The 22,550-nt window shown below is 39.4% G+C and overlaps 2 protein-coding genes across 5 annotated transcripts in view; both read left to right on the forward strand.

The window, feature by feature from the left end:
- The window catches only part of jvl (javelin-like), a 128,974-nt gene that overhangs the window by 102,074 nt on the left and 4,350 nt on the right, over positions 1–22,550 (forward strand). For 2 of the 4 annotated variants that reach the window (XM_034970809.2, XM_034970810.2), the window contains exons 2-5: positions 10,231–10,359; positions 11,614–12,312; positions 16,493–16,591; positions 16,901–17,341. In XM_034970809.2, the coding sequence (XP_034826700.1) occupies positions 10,231–10,359; positions 11,614–12,312; positions 16,493–16,591; positions 16,901–17,341 (1,368 nt within the window). Of the gene's footprint in view, positions 1–10,230; positions 10,360–11,613; positions 12,313–16,492; positions 16,592–16,900; positions 17,549–19,228; positions 19,258–22,550 lie in introns of all 4 variants that reach the window. The other 2 variants (XR_004673790.2, XM_034970812.2) reach the window with 2 other exon arrangements.
- Mdh1 (malate dehydrogenase 1) overlaps positions 1–22,550 on the forward strand; it is a 129,604-nt gene that overhangs the window by 48,211 nt on the left and 58,843 nt on the right. The gene's annotated exons all lie outside the window — the stretch shown is intronic.

Consider the following 22,550-nt stretch of genomic DNA (forward strand, 5'->3'; position numbering starts at 1 on the left):
GCACTTGCGAAACGCATTATTAGGCCAATGTGTACTGGAGATTTTAGATTTTGTATGTACACTCTCTTACCACTATCTACTACTCTCTATACTAGATATTCTCAGTCATTTAAGAAGTTAAAAAGCAATTAAGAACTATGATACTCAATGAAAACATCCCGAAGTAGCGCAACCATCACAGTTCACAAAGCATCAAGCACCTTAGAAGTTATTATATATTAAGTTATGGTATTTCCAAAAAATTTAGAGATCCCCCACTTTTTTGGATGTAATATCCGTCCTATCGATTTTGTTCGTATAAAATGTAGCCCATTTTACCCGGACCATAATAATGAATCGATTGGCATTTCATTCATCAAAATCAACTCAGTAGTTTAGGCGCTACGGTGGAACACACAAATACAAACATACATACAGAGACTACGTGACATACGAAAGTCACGAGGTTTGATAGCTCTAAATTAAGTTTAAAACTGTCAAACTGTGTCTGTCCTTTTCATATTACATTAGTAAGAAGAGGATGCGAATACTCTAAAATTTAGGTGTGCTAAGAATCAGTACCAATATGTAACTAATTAGCAGCTCCCAACAGCGCAGCTAACGCACTGAGAACTGCAATCCGAGTGATAATATCTCTTTCACAACAATTAACGTTCAATCAAACTTTCGGAACGAATTAATATCGTTTTTGTTGTACTTTCTTTATTACGTTTTACGACTCTTAAACAATATCGTACGAGTTTTATGAGAACATCTTTTGTTAGTTGACTATAGTTTCTGCATTCAGCTCTGCGTATGTTCCTCTTTTTCTTGGAGACTGCTATATTTTCTATTTATGCGCGTGGGTTGTGCGGGTGTGCGGGGCGTTTCCTCCCCGATCGCCATTGCAACCTATCGCATACTATACCTAAGTAGCGAATTTTAAACACCTATGTGCAATTTTACCATGACTCGTGGACGACTAGATTTCCAATTAGGTAATAATATTGCACTTAATATAAAACACAGCTCAAAAAAGGTGTTAATTACATAATAATACGACCATGGATTGCAAGATAAAATGTGGGTTCCATGACCTACATCTGACCTACCAATGTAATTGACTGATTGTCATGGCGAAGTAACACTCGTTGATTTGAAGCACCGTATAATTAGAGTCAACTGTTAATTTTATTAAACAGAAACTTCGCGCTTGAGGCAAGGATTTTCTAATCTTTGCTAATGAGCGTTGTGAATTAATTTAATCGAACTGCATAGGCAAATATAAAACTGATCGCGCATTCAAATCACTTAGGAACCGTATAATAGAGTCAACTACTAATTTTACTAGACACTGTCTTCGCACTTGAGCCGAGGTTTTCCGCTCATCACCGTTGTGAAAATTTAATCGAACTGCATAAAGCTGATCGCACACTTAGATTAACGTGTCGTAGTAGTTATCATTCACTCTGTAGTGATTAATTCAGCGGTCCGCCAGTAACTTTCAAGTTAATATCAAGAGATGTCAAGCTAACGAGATAATAAGCGTTAAAGTAAATCGGTCATTTAGCGTGGACACACAAAAAAATGTACCTATAAGATACAAACGTCGGGGTTTTACGTCTTCATAACGTAGGTAGATTAACGTAATTTGCGTGTCACGTTTTATTAACATAAAAGCTAACAATCAGTGCACAGACTCGGAGCACTCGAAGCTATTCACATTTGGAGTAAGTATTTTACTAAATTATAAGTAGGTACCTTGAGTACGCGACAGGTCGAGATCGCAATCGGGGAGGGAACGCCCCGCACACCCGCACAGTCCCCGCGCTAACTCAATGCTGGCGAGCGCGGGTGACGTGCATCCTCCCGCCTCATACCCCGATTGCCATCTCAACCTGTCGCGTATACTTTCCGAAATACGGTGCGTGCTAATAAATTTGGAGTTAGATTCAAAAGCTTTGTCTTTTTTTTGCACACAGCGATTGCTCACTAATTTGTGCAATTTCAAGAATAAACAAGCACTCTTGACTTGCAATTACACTCCTTCTAAGTTATCAAGCGTTGATAATAACCGGAATCCGCAGCTTAGCGTGCTTCCGACGTAAAAACATAATTTTAATAAAACACTGGTTACAGCTACAGTTCATCCGGCGTTGGCTTGTATCGGTAACTGATGCAGTTGAACGGTTTATAACAACCCATTTACTGCTACAATTCTAAATCATTTATGACAAAGTTAAGTAGCTACTATAGGTAGGTAGGTTAAGGTAAAAAATAATGTCTATTCTAGGCGTATACAGTACGCGGCAGAAAGTAATGTACATCGACATTTAGAAGGAGATAGCAGATTTGTAGAGCGTTGTCCCTGTCATTGAGACCGACAAAACGTCATATATAGGTATGAGTGACAGAGACAACGCTCTACAAAGCCGAAATGTCATTCTAAAGGCCGATGTACCTTACTTTCTGCCTCGTACTGTACGCAGTTTTATATACTTACAAGAAAAAAGCGGTGATCTATAGATAACATCATAATATTGTAAATGCGATAGTGTTTGTTTATTGGTTAGGCCTTCAATCAGGCCGCAACTGAGCAATAGGTAGACGTAGTTTTTTGCATGGATATATAGGGTTATATAAGGTAACTGATACAAATAAGGCCTACCTTATTTAAATAGTTGATTACATAATAAATATAGGTGTGTATCAAAAAAACTTCAATAAATTAGTATTAGATGTTTATTAATATCAAATTAATGGAGTAAAACATTAGCAATATCTAATAAAATGAAGGCAAAATCAACAATACAAAAACCTTAGCTAGTGGCCATAATAAGTTACATCTACCAAATAAGGCCTGTAAACTTTAAACTCATAAAATCTTGTTAAAAATCTATTTATTTAAAAAATACTATTTTACAGCCTTTATTTACCTTTTATCTTTTGATAACTAAGCTTTTTATTACAGTAATTAAACATTTATAAACACAGATGGCTTGTCAGACTTAAGCTCTCATATTAACAATAATATGAATAAACTATTTAAAAAAATATTGTCACTCGTAATTAAATAAATAAAGCACACATTCTGTAAAAAAACCGATTTTTTTACCAAAAAAAATAAAAAAATATAGGCCTTATTAAATTGCACTGCTGTATACAAGGCACTAAACTGCCGCTGCAGGCTGCTAAGCTTTCTTCCGACCAAGTAGCACGTTTAGGAGCCTTTTTAGATTTAGTTATTCGTAGTACTTTGAGAGCTAGACATCAAAATGCGTATTAAAATGCGGGATTTATATTAAGGCCTAGGGTTACAATTAAGGCCTAGGACCTTATTCGGTACCGTACCAGATAAAATATAAAGTTCCATAATTCGTTCCATTATTCAAAATGATGAAAATGAAAGCAATAATTATCTAATATAATGGCTAAGGTATTATAACTACTTATTAGTTTATATAAAATGTCAATATAAAACCTAATAACTTGCCTTGTTATTACGAAAATTTTATAGTGCACCGCGGAAAACCCGACTTCCACAAAGAAGGCGTCGCAACAAGCTCAGGGAATAGGCGCAGGGCGCCTGAGCAGTTCGTACCTAATCATAGGGCCGTAGTATGTATGTGCGTGAAGAATCTTTTATGTTACATTTATTTAACCGGGTTTTCGGGAGAGTAGGCCTTTTTCGAGCATATGCCTTATTTGTATCAAGTACCTTAGTTAAAAATGGAGAGTGACGTAAGCTGTTTATCCCGGGAAATCAAAGAGTTTCCAACTTCCCTCGTGATTTAAAAAATCTAAATCCACGCGGATGAAGTTGCGAGCATCAGCTAGTAGAAATAAATAAAATTGTTAAGTATCTATCTAATATATATTCCGAAACAACTGCTTTTTTTAATTGAGTTATGGTAATCTACGCGCGATGCCAGTATATCGTGCGATTGCAAATCTTGTCCTCAATAACACAACATGATATGATACTTATAGATTTTTCTTTTTCTTCAAGCTTAAGGTAAACAAGGTTATCTGAACATATCTCTTCTCGTTCATATTCATACTGCTTGCTATTTATTTGTCAAATAGTTTGGATATGATAATTTGCCATTTGACGTGCTGTTTTTGTAGAATTGTGTTTAAATTTCGAGAATTGTGAAATTAGATAAATTATTACTTATCTTGTACAGCGTGTAATTTAAAAAAGCAGTACCCGAAAATTTTTATGCTCCGGTTCAGCAAAGGCGGGTGCAACCTCTTGCTCATTTTGCCCCCTTATTTAATAACTAAGCCGCGCCCATTTTTTGCAATGAAAATTCGCAAGCGTTTTTTTGTTGTTTCCGGTGAATTAAGGTGGCACTTTGAAGACCGTCCCTAACTTTTGAGTTACATATTTCAATCTGCATTTACCAGTACACATCAACAAAATCCAATTTGCCCCTGTAAACACAGGGTATAATAAGGATTCAAATTTTCAAATACGTACCTACTCGAGTACCTAATGGTATCACAATACCAGACATCCTACTTATCATGTTTTTAGAAATGTTTTTATGCTATGTATTACATCAGTACCTACCTACCTACTTTCAAAGCAACATTTTATAGGTAGGCATGTTCTAGACAGGCGCTACACAAACTTGGTCTCGTTGGGCAGGATAATAATTATCATTGTAATTAAGCGCGAGCTAATCTTGAATAAAAAAATAATTTGCGTGTTGTCAGATACGGTGCGGACAACTTGACAAGTATGCAATCAGTTTTATGTGGAAACGCAATTATCCTTTACTGTATAACAATGTGCAACATTTCCTTAACAAGAGAATATTATTAGCAAAACTGAATGTCACCTTTTATTGCCTAGCTTTACGGAAGGAAGTACCTATCGAGGTGAAACAGACACTGCGGTCTGTAAATAGTCCATTTGCTACGAGCCTCATGCTTTGTAAGTATTAGGTTACCTATTTGCTGTAGTTTTTCAACTTTAATTATAATGCATTAAATCTAAGCACTAAACAGTTCTAGCACAGTTCACGACAGTTAGAGAACTTCTAACAAAACGTCGACTCTTCGACATCACTGGCAGGCGTCAACATTTGACGCCTGCCCTTAGCCTTTTTTCTTTGATTTCACGTCACCATAGTGGCGTAGCCTGATAGTTGACATATCGTCGATTCAGGATCAAACCGAGAGTTCCCTCACTCTAGTTCACTCTGGTTCTAGCATGACCGAGTACCACTACTTATAGAACACTAAAGTTGTTAAGGATTTTACCGACTTAGATCAGCTGATGTGAATTTCTTTGTTATGCTGCATTAGCATTTTCAGATCGTCGATATTATTAGTTATACCTAATTATTTTTTCTTACTAAAGTTTCGTTGTGCAATAATAATTATGATTCTGTGTTGATTGTTGGTTCTCTCTCTATTATAGGGATAACTGTGGATCTTGGCTTCTACTTTGCTATCTATGAGTTGATGACCAATTTTGTTATAATGTTATACGAGTGATTAATGCTACTTAAATTATGTAATGTTATAATTGCTGTAACTTACGAGTAGTTAATATGGCCCACGCATATAATTTCTTTGAAGTTAATGCAATGAAAACAGACCCTTTCGTTTTATTATAGTGCCTACACGTATAGGTTACGAGAGCGCGGCTATTAAAAAACGCAACTTTGCATGCAGTTACGTCTGTCTGGTCGTGTGAAAATAAACAATTGTCTGAAATTCTCTAGTTCCGTTTTATATGAATGAACGAATGCTAGGTTTAATGTCGGCTCGCAATTGAAAATTATTATAATAACCCACTCGGAACTGTGACTGTGGCGCAACGAAAGTGAAACTACTAAAATGCTGTCACAGTCGACAACTGAACGAGTGTCGCCGCCGGTCTTTCTTGGTTCGTTGACACTGAAGTGATCATTGGAAACTCTTTTGGTTATTACCCGTATACGGAAAGGTTATGATTGTAACCTCGTCTGTTTCTTCTTGTGAATGGAAATTCGTGCTCATCCCCACTTCTAAAACGTGTTCGAATTTGTATCAAAAATTCGCCGCGTGACATAAATCAATCACCATCATCATCATCGTGGATAACACATCACCGGCCCACTACTGAGCACGGGACTCCTCTCAGAATGAGGGGTTTAGGCCATACATAGCCTTATAGCCTTTTTGATTGTACATTTGTCAGAAAATATTTGGCGTCGCAGTAAAAAAGATCCAGTGAATTGGTGATTTTCATGTCATAAGCAATATTTGTGTCTATTCGGTCATTTCTTCATAGCTTAAGATGACGATACTGGCCAGATCGTTGGTACGATTAAAATGATTTTTTCATCGTTTTCTATTGGTAGTCATTTTTACGGTGTTTAGGTATAGCTCGTGTTTGACTCCCTCAGCAATGAGCTGGTATTACTTGGTATGCATATCTATCTAATTCACATTTAAGTATGTAGTTTGATTTCAGATTATTATTAATTCTATGTTGTTGAATAATAATTATCCATATTCTACATCTACTTTATCAATGTCATGGCCTTTTACGGTGGTTATATAATTACTTACCAAAACAAAACAAGGAAATTGTCAACAAGCTTTACCTTGGAATACTTGGGAAATTAGTATCAATCGATTGTAATCAGCTTATTCGTCGCGTACCTATACCTAATCATATGTTTGTAGATACTCGTATCACATGATAGGTGGATCACGTATTTCGAAATAACAAAAATAAAATAAGTAAATATCAGCTAAGACTGAGGCCACACGTTTCCGGTGCGTTGCAACTTGCGGCGCCGCCGCAACGCTGTGGATTTGAGTATTGGATGCCACACGGGCATTGCGTTACCGCTCCGGCAAAAGTATGACGTTGCAACGCACCACCCCTTCCTGCCTCCTCTCTGGTCCCAACTCCGTTGCGCGTGCGATGCGGCGCCGCACGAACGTCGCGTCGTAACGAATCGTGTGGAATTCCTACAGCGATATGTAGGATGACGCAGCGGCACCGCTCAGGCGCCGCACCACCAACGCAACGCATCGTGTGGCTTCACTCTAAGATTGGGGGCACACGATGCGTTGCGGAGCCGCACCGCAAAGATTTCACCGTATCAGCGGGCATACGAGCGGTGCGGCGCCGCAACTTTGTTATGTCGCAGTGGTGCCGTAGCAGCGTTGGTAAAAACAACTGAGCGGTGCCGCTCCGACGTCGCAACGCATTCACCCCTCCCCGCCTCGTCTCAGTGGTTGCAAGTCCGGTGCGGCGCCTGAGCGCATCGTGTGACATGCCACAGATATTTCTATGTAAGACGACGCAGCGACATCGCTTCGGCGCCGCAACGCATCGTGTGCCCCCGCTCTTAGGTACAACAAGAGCGTTTATCATAAAACTGACAGCTAACGTTATCAGCACTTAAGTGACATCGACATTTGTGAGCTGCGCGGCGTTATCAACGATATCGGTTTTCGGGTTATTTATAGCTTGATTTTGTTTGATGATTGATATCGCTTCTGCTCCCAAGCCTCAACCTCTCTGGACTCTGATGTTTATCTAACTATAGTGTTTTTGTTGTCCGTCCTTGTTAATCTGCAATTATGATATCTCTGAAATATCCTTTAGAAATGGTACGGCATTTATGTCAGTGATTTAATTTACGCTGCTTATAATAACATTTTATATCCATCTACGCACTCACCCCCATAGCATCAAACTTGTATCATGGCAATTGTTGCTTTCTATGACACTTTTGTTAAAACTAACATTTTAACTCTTAACAAATATTTGAAGAGTGACAGCCTTAATAAAGTTGACACGACTTTTTCACATCAATATTTGGGGCTATTACGACAGGAATACCAACCACTCCAAAATCTAAATTTCAATCAGATAATCTTAACTCTAAATACTGAAATATCTGTTAACATAACAGGCCTGTCGAGTAGAAACCACAACAATAATACAACATGATAAAATGTGTCTGCCTCTTTAAATATATCAAGCCTAAACTATGCGGTTTTGAAACCCTTCTTAAATCCATCCCACCCAAGTTCCGCTGCTCTTTTAATTTCTTTTAAATAGACACTCTTTTAAATGTTTTCAATTTTATAAATAACACGTGAAGCGGTGATAACCTAGTGGTTAGAACGTCCGCCTTCAAATCAAAGATCGGGGGTTCGATCCCGGGCAAGCACCTCTAACTTTTGGAGTTATGTGCGTTTTAATTAATTAAATATCACTTGCTTTAACGGTGAAGAAAAACATCGTGAGGAAACCTGCATGCCTGAAAGTTCTCCATAATGTTCTCAAAGGTGTATGAAGTCTACCAATCCGCACATGGCCAGCGTGGTACACTGTGGCCAAAACCCTTCTTACTCTGAGAGAAGACCCGTGCTCTGTAGTGAGCCGGCGACGGGTTGATCATGATGATGATGAAATAACACGTTTATTTATTTTTTACATTTGATCCGTTTGTAGTTCACCTTCTTTGCTCTAGATTTCATCTTAAGTGTGACTGATGATAAAGTTGAAAGTCGATCGCGTTGTCTAAGAAATCCGAGAGTCTTTGATAAAAACAATCTTAGCTTACAGCCACAAAAGGCATCAGGTGACGCGTAAACAACAAGAATATCACTGACAAAGGCTACATAATCATAACAATTGAATTATGTTATTAAACAGCAATGCATATCTTTTGAAAGAGTTCAGAAATCGAACAAGAGGTAATGAATGTGTGTAGGGTAAACGAAATACATTTTTAGTGCTTAAAATTCTAACGAAATCTTAGTACTTGCTGTTGTAGGAAAGATTTAGAACTTATAATTTTTTTTGGAGATAGTGCATTTTAAGCAGTTAAATGTAAACATGGTGAGGAATTCTACATGTCTGAAAGTTATCTATAATATTCTCAAAAGGGTGTGAAGTCTGCCAATTTGCACTGGGCCAGTGCAGCGTGGTGAACTATGGCCTAAAACATTGTCATTCTGAGAGGAGATTTATGCTCAGTAGTGGGCCAGCGATGGATATGATAATGAGCATATGAAAATAAAGCTATCATAGAAACTATGGATACATTTTTACACATATCTCTCGCTAAGCAACTTCATGGTCGTAAGATGACCATAATTATAATATCTTAGCCACATGAGTTACTCTTTATTTTGTTAACATATCATGCGTTACAGAAGATGCCATTCTGCTTTTGTTGCTAAGTTCTCTACACCTGATAAGTATATCACATAGCATAATGTGATTACGTGCGACACATTTCCTTCCACCAAGAAACATGACATCTATCGTTCATTTCGCACACAAAGTCCATTTAAATTCCGTTCGAAGCCTTGAGTTTGTCTGTTTAATTCATGGAATGTTAAAACGTGTAATGTAAGGGCCCTTAATTTGTATTAAACAAATGTAACGTAACCAGTGGTTGGTAATCACGAGCCACGGCCGGCTAATGGACAATCGTGAACTGCCACTTCAACAAGGCACGCGTTCGGATTATTGAAGACAACTGCCTCTAACGCGTGATTGTGTTGCAGTAATAACTCGTGCTACTCTAAATCTATGTTGCTTACTTACTACTCAATTTTGTTTCATAACTTTTGGTTTTGTCAGAACTAGAAGTATTGAACAATGTATTTACAATTTGTTGTTATTGCATTTCCAACTCATGAATTTAAACTCTAAATGTTTCGTGTCCTGTAGCCTCCGAAATTCAAAGACTTATTGGCTAAGAAACTATGGCCCATTTTCGTGCGCTTCGTGCGCGTTCGCATTTTTTGACTGATGATAAGTTTCCCATTTTATTGAAATCACTCTTCATAATATGAAAGCAAAACAGTTCCTGAATTATTTTATGTACCTATACTTACGAATTATGGAGCATGTAATTTGATTGAAGAGCAACTTAGCAAACTCTTTTAGATATTAGTTTCAGTTAGGTAATATCTACTTACTGCAAATATACGTTATTGTGTGGGGTTTATTATCCGTTACTCCTGATAATACTTTATACTTGACTTAATACTTGATTTATAATATTTATGATAGTTTTTTTAAAAATATAATTTACATATCAAGAATTGCGGAACCACCTTAGACCGCTAGGCTACGGTTCATTTGTTGCCAGTGCCGAAATATGAGATTTGTATTTTCATTTAGTACTGAAGCGACTGCTAATGCCATCTAGTAGCGACACTTTGCAGTTATCGAAATTCAAAAAGTTTAACTGTTGATGTTTGTTGTTTCAGACGGGCGGTGCGGACAGCGCGAGCGGCGGCTCCGGCGGCTCGGGCATGGAGTGCCTGCAGCTGCGCTCACCCCCTGGACCCTTCCATTACCTCATCTCGGAGCAGGCTAAGTCTCTCGTTGCGTTACAGGTATGACTCTAATGTTCCGCAACGCACTTACGCTGCGCTGCGCAATGAGACGCAGCAGCGATTTGCTCCATGTAAACTATACTTATTACCTATTGGACGTGCCGCGTCGCGCAGCGTCGCTCAAGTGCGCTTTGCTCCACAAACTCATATAAACTATAGTACGCGACAGGTGGAAATGCCAATCGGGGATGGAACGTCCTGCAACCCCCGTATTAACCCGGTGCGGGCGAGCGCGGGTGATGTGCGAGTATGCGGGGCGTCCCCCGCCACATACCCCGAGTGCCATCTCGACCTGTCGCGGACTACTTAGTACTGAAGTATATATTTAATGTGCGTGTCGTGTCGCGTCGCGCAGCGCAGCCTATGTGCGTTTAGATCTTTAAACTGCCTAGTCTAGTCTACCTAGGATGTCAAGTCTTTGTACCACAGCCGAATACGTTTGACGCTAGATTATAGTAGCTGCGGATCATGATTTCTCGGGTTTGAGTCCCAGATCTGGCCAAAAAAGTTAGGTACGATCAGGTTTTTCTGGCAAGACATTCTCAGTAGCAATGTTGGGAAGATGGCGGTGGTAAAACCTCGCGCTTTGAATCGCACTTAAAGATACTGCAATAAAGACCTGGTGCTGATGTTTAAGTACTGGCGCAGGTTCAGGAATATCCTTTTTTCGTTCCATGCGCCTTCTGCCATGGAGGATATAATTAATTATATTTGCCATGGATGATTAATCGTAGTAGGAACAAGTGAGTGACCCAGTTTTTTTTACAGTTAGCTGCGCGACTCAGACTAATGCATAATTCGCCTGTCTCACAAACTAGTTGTGGCAATAAATATGTCACTTTTCACCCAGTTTGTAAGGTTATGCTGTAACAATACGATACCTACTGGGCAAAAAATACTTTGTGTATTTATGCGAGAATTCTATTGATGTTTCGTCACCAGCCCGCATTCAAACATGACATGAATGCGATTGGGGTCAATAAGCTCGTACAGAATAATGTCGAACCGTTCTAGTAGGTTTTTTAGAGGAGTCTGCATGCTGAGTTGTTTTAGGTCAAGAAACTGACTTGTGAAATAGGTAGGCATGACATTATAGTTCATATACCCAGCAAATGTTGTTTATAGGTTCTGAACTCTCTCGAACTCAGAAATTGGAAAGAGGTCATTGAGAACTGAAAGGACTTACTCTGTGGTTTTATGAATTTTTAAAATGTTTTAAGAAAAATTAAATAATTTTAAATATTCAATCCTCAGGAACTCCAGAATGAAGTCGGGGCACTACTTGAATTCCGTGACCTCGTCATCGAGACATTCCCGAATCTTCGATCCAAGATGGCGCCGTCCACACCTGCCAGCGAGGCACGTCGAGACTGGGAGCCCGGCGTGCGCGTGCGGCGCAAGCTCGCAGGAGGGAGTGGAGACGCCGCCCGAACGAAACCGCAACCTTCCGTGCAGGACTCGGGCTTTAGCACGGAAACGTCTTGCGGGAAAGATGCCCATTCGTCCGCCTCTGCATCCACCTCCGCCACCCGATCTCGACCATTGGAGGACGAGCTATGGGCGCTTCTCGACGTCATTCAACGAAAAGGCGTACGTCTTCGAGACGAAGCGGAATCATTGCGGGGAGAACTCGACGAAAGGCCGTCGGAAACTGCGGAGGAGTCTTTCGCGAGAGCTTTGTCCGCCGGATGCGGGGACTGTACGGATATCGTGCGGTTACGAAGCGAGCGGGACGCTTTGCTCGCCCGCGCGGCTCAACTGGAAGCTGCGGCGGCGGCCACCCCTCCTCCCCCGCCATCCACCCCGCTGGGAAGGCTGGACTCAGCCTTGGACACGCCGACGCGGCCGCCGCGCGTCGCTAGTCCCGACTCCAAGAAGTTCGCTGCGATTCTCCTCGAGAGCAATCCCGTCGAGCTTCAACGACAACTACTTATTTCCACCGTTCAAAATCAGGTTGGTGTGATTTTTTTTGGTCATACAGTTGCAGGTTATACGCTTACCACATTATCACCGGGCCACATTGCAATCACGAGTGATCTAACTTATGATTGGAATACGTTAAAGCAAAGATGCCTGATGGTGATGGATATCTATGATTTCCCTTTATATAGTCGAAAATCGAACTCGTTTGCCTATTCGTGTAAATATAAATATTTTGTCAATAAAAAGAATCGAACCCCCGACCCCCCTTAATAGGAATAGGAGTCAATCACCGCTAGTTAAGTTAAAAGCTTAGTAGTACCTAGTAAAAACTGCCCCAAGCTGTCCAAGGGAAAAAGTAGGTACAGACACAGTGCAATCTTGATTATATCTACCACTAGCTGCCCTGGCGAACTTCATACCGCCTATACCGTATTTTTTTTAAATTTTTCTCCGTATGAACCATCCTCGTCCTTCGAGGAATATTATGAATAAAAGAATTAGAAAAATCGGTTCAGCCGTTTTCGAGATTTGCGATCTCAGCAACACATTTTGCGATTCATTTTTATATATAGAGATAGAAGATTAGCCTATTTTATCGTGACCAATAATCTCTTTAGCTCTTTAGTCAACTAATAGAATAACGATGAGTTGATTGCCACTTCCAACAGAAGATTAGAAAATCGAATATTGGTCACTAATAATATTTATAAATACACCTACCCTCTAACAAATAAACCTGGAATAGCGGTGGAATAGTTATACTCTGTTTTGTCTTTCTCTGTCATCAGTAATTTTACATTTGAAAGAAAAAGACAAAACAGAGTATAACTATTCCACCGCTATTCCAGGTTTATTTGTTAGAGGGTTATTATTTAACTGACTAGTTACGAGTTACCTTTATATAATAACTATATAAGTGTATTCAGTAATTTTCGTTACTTCGCAAGTCACTGTTTATTACCGTAATGAAAATTTATTTGAAACTTAAAGGCTTCGGCACACTAAACGCGCGACGGTAACGTGTTCAACGCGGCTACAATGAGGTATGAGGCGTTCACACTGCGGAGCGTGATTAGAAGCTATGTGGCAGAAGTCACGCCATCGTGCCATGCAGTGCTCTAGGCCAATCGTTTAGTATAAGAAATTGTCTGTTAGAAAACTTTCTGTCCCACTACACATTAGAAACGTAAGTCTGATCCTGGGACAGTCTGCGGGGTACAATACAAAATGTATAAGCAGTGCCTTCCGGCGCACGTCCGCATGTTTCGACAGTTGACAATATACAGCTAGCCTTATTGCACTATTTTCCATGGATTCGCATTAGCTCTTCACATCGCGTTGCCTATCTGCTGTCGGTTTTTAGTTCGCGATAAAAGGACTGACTGACTAACTGCGAAAAGTTGCGAATATAGAGGGATATATACAGGTTGGCCGGGGATGTGACGTCTAAAAGAAAAATTTAAATACCTTATATTAAGGGGTATCCAAATCACCCCTATGTATGTTCAGCGATTTTTAGTAGTTTAGGAGATATGATTAAGTCGAGCGTACTGCGTCACCTTAATGCTGTCCTTTATTTATTAGTATTACAAATCGAACACAAGTTCGCGCGCGTTCAGTGTAATGTCCGACCGTCGTATGTCTGCTGTCGCGTCGCGCAGAATGTGAGTCTAAAAACTCAAAAGCTGTCTGTATATGGTAATGATCACTTGATTAGTCATCGACGATAGGTGAAAAGGAGTTGCACAATTTGATCGTTTATCGACTTTCTCCGCGTTAGCCTGCGGTGGATCCGCAAACTATTAATTCCATATCTGGTCAACTAAAAATCCAAAACTACTAAATCATGCTATGAGTGCTATGACATCATTTATTTGAAGACTACTCGTAATAGAGTTTTGTTTGTTTGCCTTTTCTTATTGAGTTTCTTTTATTTGATACTAGATGATGTCCGCAACTTCGTCCGCGTGGATATTATAAATGCGAAACTGTGTATGTATATGTCTGTCTGATAGCATTTCACGGCCGAACAGTATAACCGATTTTGATGTTTGGTACACCGTCAGCTTACTTCCCGGGGACAGACATAGGCTACTTTTTATCCCAGAAATTCAAAAAGTTTGCACAGGATTTTTGAAAATATAAATCCACGCGAACGAACTCGCGAGCACCAACGAGTTATAAGTAAAATCACCTAACAAGTTTGGCAATCAAACCATCAGCCCTGTACAAGTACATGCATGACCTTAATATAATTTACTGGCGGCTTTACACTAACTACTAACTGCCTTAATATAGCTTAGTGTAATTGCGGAACAAATGCAGTAACAACACTTTGTCACCGACTAAGCTGTAATGTCCCACTAACCGCTAACGACTAACGAGGCCTACTACGTAACGCTGATTTCGGCGAAATTTTCGGACGATAAAACTTAATGGGGAATAACCGGAAAAATATTAAACACGTACTTAGCGTCCCTGTGTGATTTTGAACATCATACATAGTGTTTGATAAATCATATCTTAACATAACAATTAATGAGGTATATATTATAGTAGATTCAGTATTAGCTGACGCGTTTCCACTTGAACGTAAACAATAGGGGTATAAACCAAACACTCATAGAGCCCATTCATTTTTAAAGGAGCCGGAAGATAACAGAGGAAAAGTATCAAAACCGTTTGAAACGCCGCACGTATTTTGCAAGTGTTTATAAAAAGAATTTACCCGCTACGACTTAATCCTATTGTTATTGCTAATGACGGTCTCAAGTGGAAACACGCCAGGTATATAATATTGAATGCACTATACCAAATAGTTAGTGCCATAGTTCGTTGTCTCTGCTACTTGACAAACCTACAAATGGTCCTTCGAGTTCACTCAAGTTTTGTACGAGTTCATTTTCGCGATCAGCTGTTTCCAGGGTTGTCACTGTGAAGTTTTCGACAAATTGTTTGAGTCTATAATATAATATCTCCCACGGGTATAACGCTACAAGCACATCCACTCTGTGCTACGAGTCTTAGGCGAGTCACGACTTTACCTTTTATATGACGTTTTGATAATAATAATGACAGTTATACTTATATATGTGTGTAGAATTAGAAGAAAAATTGCTTCGACCGAGTCGACCCTGGGAGAACTCTTGGTTACGGGCTAAACACACCGTTTCCATACTGTGCCAGAACGTTCGCTGGTTTAGTAGTTCTTATTTATTAACGACACGTGTTTTGAAATCCATTGAAACTCAAGGCTTCCTGTCGATGCCCTTTCAATGGATGCGCGTTTTGCATAATACTGGGCACATAATATTATAATGTAGGTATCTTTATCGAGAGGTCACTTGGATCAATATTCAAATTAATATTGTGTGGTCTTTGACCTTAGCGTCGATAGATTAAAATATCGTCAATAGTGTAGCCAATGAAATATCAATAACGTTAATTAATTGTAATAAAAATTAAATTGAATAAAATTGAAGCGGTGATAGCCTAGTGGTTAAAACTATTCGGGGATCTAAGGTTTGATCCCGGGCACGTTCCTTTAACTTTTAGGTTATATGTTCGTTTTAAACAATTAAATATAATTTGTTTTTAACGATGAAGGAAAACATCGCAAGGAAACCTACACGCCTCGCCGCCGCCGCCTTAATCCAGCAGCTCTCTGAGGCTTGTTTGATGTCGTCTGTCTACATGGGGGGCGAGGTCTTCCTACGCTGCGCTTTCCGGTACAAAGTCGCTATTCTAGCACCTTGGAACCCCAAAGTCTATCGATTCTTCGAACTATGTGCCTCGCCCATTGCCACTTCAGCTTCGCAACCTGTTTTACTATGTCGGTTGCTCTGATTCTCCTACGGATCCCCTCATTTCTGATTTTCCAAGTATAACTCCCATCGCCCGCTGAGTGACTCTGAGCTTTTTTACGAGGCCCATAGTTAACGACCCTATCTCGGATCCATATTAATTACCTATGTCATCACTGGCAACATGCACTATTCGACGACTTTGGTCTTCAAGTACTGAGGAATTTTGAACGAGAAGACGTCTTGAACTCAGGTTCATTTATAGGCCTACCTGTTGAGAAACACGTTATTTTATTTACTTTGGCTTTTAGGTCCCCAGCCCAAACTTAAGAAGCTTCGCTTCAAAATAGTACTATATGTCGTTATGTATAACCTCCTACCTAATGGCATATGTGGTGGTATTACAGGTGCTGAGCTCGCAGCTGCGGCGCGCGGCGGCGCAGCGGACGGCGCTGCTGGAGAAGCTGGAGCGCGCGCGAGACCTCAACGAGGACCTCAAGTTCCGGGTATGGACGATTGGTTGCTTAGCATTTACATCTTAAGTCTTAACTCATCATAAGTCATAATAGATATGGACGAATAATAAAACGTTTCTTTAACGCGTCCGCCCATCCCGAATTTGAAAATGGACGTCATTTTCGTAATCAACACCCTGAAACTTTAAAAATTAGGCGCATATTGATTCCTAACTTTTTGCCACATTGAGGATTGTCTAAGCCGGCTTGGCTTATCCAAATTAAACCTTCAAGTTTAAAAAAATCATTGAGGATTAAAAGTTACACATTTTTAATTAGTAAATATTTGTCGAATTACAGCTAGAAGAGAAGAGCATAGAGGTGGAAGGCGCCAAGGCGCGGCTGCGACAAATCGAAAAAACCAACCAAAAACCAAGCGATAGTATCGAACGCAGTCGCGATCACAGCAGCATGCGCGACATGGAGCATCTACACATTCCCGACGAGGCGGACGACGAGCCGCGCATTTCAGAGACGCCTCGCTCCAAGCCCAGCCGCATCCCGAGGCACACGGCGCACAAAGGCGCCGCCCCGAGGCCCCCCGCCCGGTCCCCAGCGCCGGGCGCGCTGCCCAGGCCCCCTTCCGCCCACTCGGTGCGGTCCACGCGCTCCGTGGCCTCGGGCCGCAGCCGCGCGTCGCGGGATGCCTCGGGCGCACCCGCCTCCACGGGGGCCTCGACCGGGGCCTCGCGCAAGGACAAGTCCGCGGTCCCCGTCCGCCGCTCCCCGTCCGCAGACAAGGTGCGCTCCCGCTCCTTCTGGAACAACTGGTTCCCCGCGTTTAATAAAGACTCGTAGTGCCGACTAACCGTGTTCACGTCTAGTGCTAATACAAACCCCACCGTGTGACAGTGCACCTCAGTGACTCACTCTTACCCGTTAACTGTTCCCTGCGCGGGCGGGCCGCGGGTCGCGAGGAGCGGCGCTATACATGCCATTATGTCGATCGTAAGTTCTTTGCGTTCCATTCTCTTTTATTTCATTCCGTTGACGCTGATCACCCATTATAGCGTGCGCCGCGAACAACGCAAAGCTACAAAGGCCCTAGAGTAACTCTCGGGGCCTCAGTACAGAAATTACATTTGACGTTATCAGTACGTAGGTACCGCATGCGCTTTAAGCATAAGTCAGTATAATATCGCAGCAAAACCGTACGGTCTCCGACTAATTAGCAATACCAAATATGTAATTATACTAACTATCAATCACCATTACATTAATTACTTATTCAACAAATTGACACTAAAAAGTGTACAATTATAGTTCGTACAAAATGACTTTTCACGTGCCATTTTAACTCTAGGGTCAACTGTCATGTCAAAAGCGGAGTTTACCTTTAAAATGAGGACTAAATTCGTACTTTTCACGTGACAGTTGACAGAAAGTTAAAATGACGCGTGAGAAGTCATTGTGTACCTCATAATACCTATTTTTAATAATTGACTTTTGAGTATTATTTCAAACTTTCAAAGAACGCACGGAATTGCTTAGTGTGACTATTGCTTTGTTGCGGCGTGTTCTTATGACGTCATCCGCATTTCTTTAGTGCGTTAAATCCGTGGACGCGTTTTGATGGAGTCATTTGAATTATCAGTACTGAAAATTGCGTTCCGTGCAACGTATGCGGTAATGTGTGATCAGCTTAACTTTTCTTCTTTTTGTTTAATTTTTTAATTATTTAGTTATTATTATTGAATTAGTACAATTAGTTCTCGTGTAGTACCTATTTATATTGTGACGGACAGAATGGTAGTGTAGACGGCATGTAACTAAACTATCCCACTAACATCACTGCGGCGGTCCTTAAGCCGGGACCACACTTGCAACACGCCACTCCCACGCCACGCGGGTTGAGTCGAATCAAATTGTATTATTGATGATAATACTCCAACAACTTCTAAGTGTCGGGTGTATCTATTGTGTCACGAAATATATGAATTTGTTTTGAATCAAGACGAGTAGCGTGGCGTAGCGTGTTACTAGTATGCTCGGCTCATTATTACATAATATTTATTTACCTATAAATGGATCATTAAATCATAAATTGATTAACTGGTTCGTGTTGTTTAATTCAAAAATTCTAATTTTGTACCTTCAAGACATCATAATATTCTTATGATTTTAATTAATAACAACTTAAGTTCCTTTCTAATATTAAAATGAAATTTAAAAGTAATATGAATATTTCATCATCTCAACTAGTAATGTGTATTATTACAAATGCCAAAAGTATTAAAATTATTTATTAATATATAAGGATATCACTAAAATTTAAATATTGTTTATTTAAAGACTTTAAAATACTTAAACAATATTTTTTTTATAAAATTGCTTATATCTTCGTAAAATATTAGTTTCAATTAGCTCAAGTAATGAATAGGGGATGCTCAAGAGAAGTTATTATGTTATTTATTAGAATATTAATTTTACTATACACATTGCCTGTGAAATATTAATAATAATGAAATATGGTTAATATAATATTATCATTGGAATAATTTCATTTGATTTGTCCCCTGGTCCAGAAAATAGTGATTCTTCTAGTATCACGAAAAATTATAATCTCATTGTAAAAGTTGATGTTTGGGGGCAGATGTACTAACATCAATATATAAATTTTGTTTCCAGCTCCGACTCCCGTGCAACAACTTTACGTGGTATGGGTTCTTATTCTTTTTTATTTAACCCTTGTAGTTTAAGAGTCGACGCAGAGCGTGCGGAAAAAATGCATGAGTATTTCTCCCATAGATAAATTATCCATAACTAGCAATGTTCAGCATATATTTTATATTAAATCAATTTTTTCTTAGATTAATTTTATGCCTCGAGGTATTTATTCAATCTTATAATGTATAAATCTCTATATCGAGGTCTGAAATTAGTCCTTTTCAGAATATACTTATGTACCGTGGAAAAGATAGCCTTCAACTAATTATTACTGTCTACTACTGAGTAGACACTTATGGGCTACGGCCAAAATGAATAATAATAAATCAGTCGTACCTTTAATCGGTCGATAGGTTACAGTACCCGGCACGAAATGTTGTACATCGACCTTTAGAAAGAGTTTCGTAGATCAGTGTCTCTGTCGTTGAGACCGACAAAAACGTAACATAGGTATGAGTGACAGAGACAACTCTCTACTAAGCCGAAATCTCATTCTAAATATTTCTAATTCTTGATGTACAATATTACTTGGCGGCTACTGTAGCAACGTTGTTAATTGTCAAAAATTGTATGGTCTTATTTGAAAATTAACATCGTCATTAACAGATTACCGACAGATTGATTATTAATTTCGGTCGTTATACGATTCTGACCTATCTATCTATTTTTCATATTTCTTATATAATTTATTTGAATTGCATGATGTCAATATTTACCTATCCATGGGATAAATACTTGAGTAGTTTTCCTCAAGTTTGTGTATACGGCACGATTTGTCATCACGATTCATCGTTTCAGACAGATCGTATAGTGTATAAGTCCCGCAAATTGCTATTGCGCTGGAACCATGTCTCATTAACATCGAAATGACGTAATTTTGACGTCAGCCGAAATAAAAATATACCATCAGCTCGAAACTTCAGTCTAGTGCTGACGTCACTAAAATGGCGGCCACGCACACTAGCAATTTGCGGGACTAATATGGGGCTCATTAGTTTGGAGTGTTTAAGTATTATGTATTGTACTTAGTTAATATAGTCATTTGTGTTCTAACACGTGTGATGTTTTTTTATGTACACAGAATGCATTTTACATACAATTTAATACACATTTTGACTTGTTCTGCATGATAAATGCTTCAGGGAATTGGTTCAAAACTTTAAAAAAAATATTAGAATGCCTGTAACTCAATAAAAAATATTTTATAATAGTATGGTATACAGTAATCTTACTTGATTCCTGAAATTTGACTTTGACTTACCTATAACAATTACGATGGATAGACTGGTCAATAAAAAATATTATTTAATATATTATAATTTTATATAGTCTATATGTAGTATTATATGGTTTCTAAATTTCTACATTTGATATTGACTTAAAATATTTTACTGTACAGATTTATATACCAAGATAAGTTGAAATTATTATTATCTTTGTCTTGGTGAGTAACTTAAGATTAATAGAAAAATCTTCACAATTTTATTACCATAGACACATCACTTTCACGACATATTATTATAGTCACTGAACATAGAAAAGTCACTTTGCCACTTCACACAGTAGTGAATTTAACACTGGTTTATGTAGTTCAATAGTATTTTGTACGTTCTATTTGGTTATTTTTGATTTGTTTCTTAATTATTATATTATTTTGAGCAGTTGACATAGTGGCATACAGGCGACCGGTCGGCTCGTCGCTAAGCAAGACTAAAGCTCCACTGAATGAAATGCACTGTTGAAGTTACGATACACAAGTAGACTATATTTACATAGCACTATGACACAGACTTTGTTTTTAGGCGACCGCATATTACTAGGCGAATAGCAGGACCGGAAAACTTCCATATATATATATAGTCCGCGACAGGTCGACAATCGAGATGACAATCGAGGAGGGAACGCCCCACACACCCGCACAGCGTCCGCGCTAACCCGGTGCGGGCGGTGACGTGCGGGTGTGCGGGGCGTCTCCCCGCCTCATACCCCGATTGTCATCTCAATCTGTTACGGACTTTACCTTCCAAGTTAACCGATTCTATGTTAGGTTTAGAATTGAGATCTATAGACCTTGACTTGCTCAGACAAACTGTCAAAACGAGACAACGTTATATCGCTGACGAGAATCGAGGGAATCGCAACGAGTCCGACCAACTATCATCGGCGATAGTATCGCTCTGTGGAGATTGGTTGTATCGAATTTGGTGGCAAGGCGAGACTATCGAGTATTGCCGCGATTCTCTCGTCCGTGCATATGACGCCTAAGTCTGAGGGAAGTCAAAATACGCTCTATAGATCTCAGCCTTAAACTGCATCATCACTTACCATCAGGTGAGATGGCAGTCAATGCTAAACTCATCCTTGAATAAAAAATAAAGTGCATCGGTCGTCAATGTTACTAAAAATCAAGCGCTTGGTCGCTTCAGTAATAGGCATAGCTAACATAGGCATATAAAAATTGGATGTTGATATTATATAATATAATTATATTTGTTATTCTATGCATTTATGTCTATACATTATTAATATACAGTTATGTAATATAAATATAATATGATAATATTAAATTGGGTATATTTATATTTTATATATTTATTAGGTATGTATAAAACCATGTTGTGGGTTTGTGGGATATTATGTGAGTTTTTGTGGTTATATTGCTATATGCTCACATCTATTGGGATTAGTTAAGGCTGGTTTAATTTTGTTGACGCTGAACGTGAGTATTATAGGTACAGAGTGTAGGTAAAACGCTAGCAAAAACGAAGACAGGTGATAGAACTGATGATTACTGATTAGTGATAAGATACCACAAAAAACCTGTATTTTCTAAATGTTCGCAATGTATTGCAAATAAAACATCTGACTGACTGAAAGGTCAACGAGCGTTGCTTGGATAAATGCCGCGCGGATTAACCCCGAGTATTGCACACTATACATTGCGGGTTTGAATCACTAAAACTACAAGTATACGGCAAATGGTTATTGGTATTGGATTGTATTTAGATAGTATAATAATACCGCTAAGTTTTTGCTAGCGTTCTAATTATATCCTGTATGTATATCTAACATTAACACAGGCGTTACTATGCAGTGTTTCTGAGTAACGCAGACCCGTCAGCGCTGGCGAGCACAGCCATGAGCTGAGCGCAGCTGTACGCGCCGACATCAGCATCAGCGTTACGACCGCAATCACTACACATATGTGAAATTGTGTTTGTTTCTTAGTTTGGTTTGCCCTTCAATCGCGTCGACGACAAAACGGATCGAATGTTTTTTTCCA

Source organism: Maniola hyperantus, chromosome 8 (assembly GCF_902806685.2).
Source record: "Maniola hyperantus chromosome 8, iAphHyp1.2, whole genome shotgun sequence".
Classification (NCBI taxonomy): Eukaryota; Metazoa; Arthropoda; class Insecta; order Lepidoptera; family Nymphalidae; genus Maniola; species Maniola hyperantus.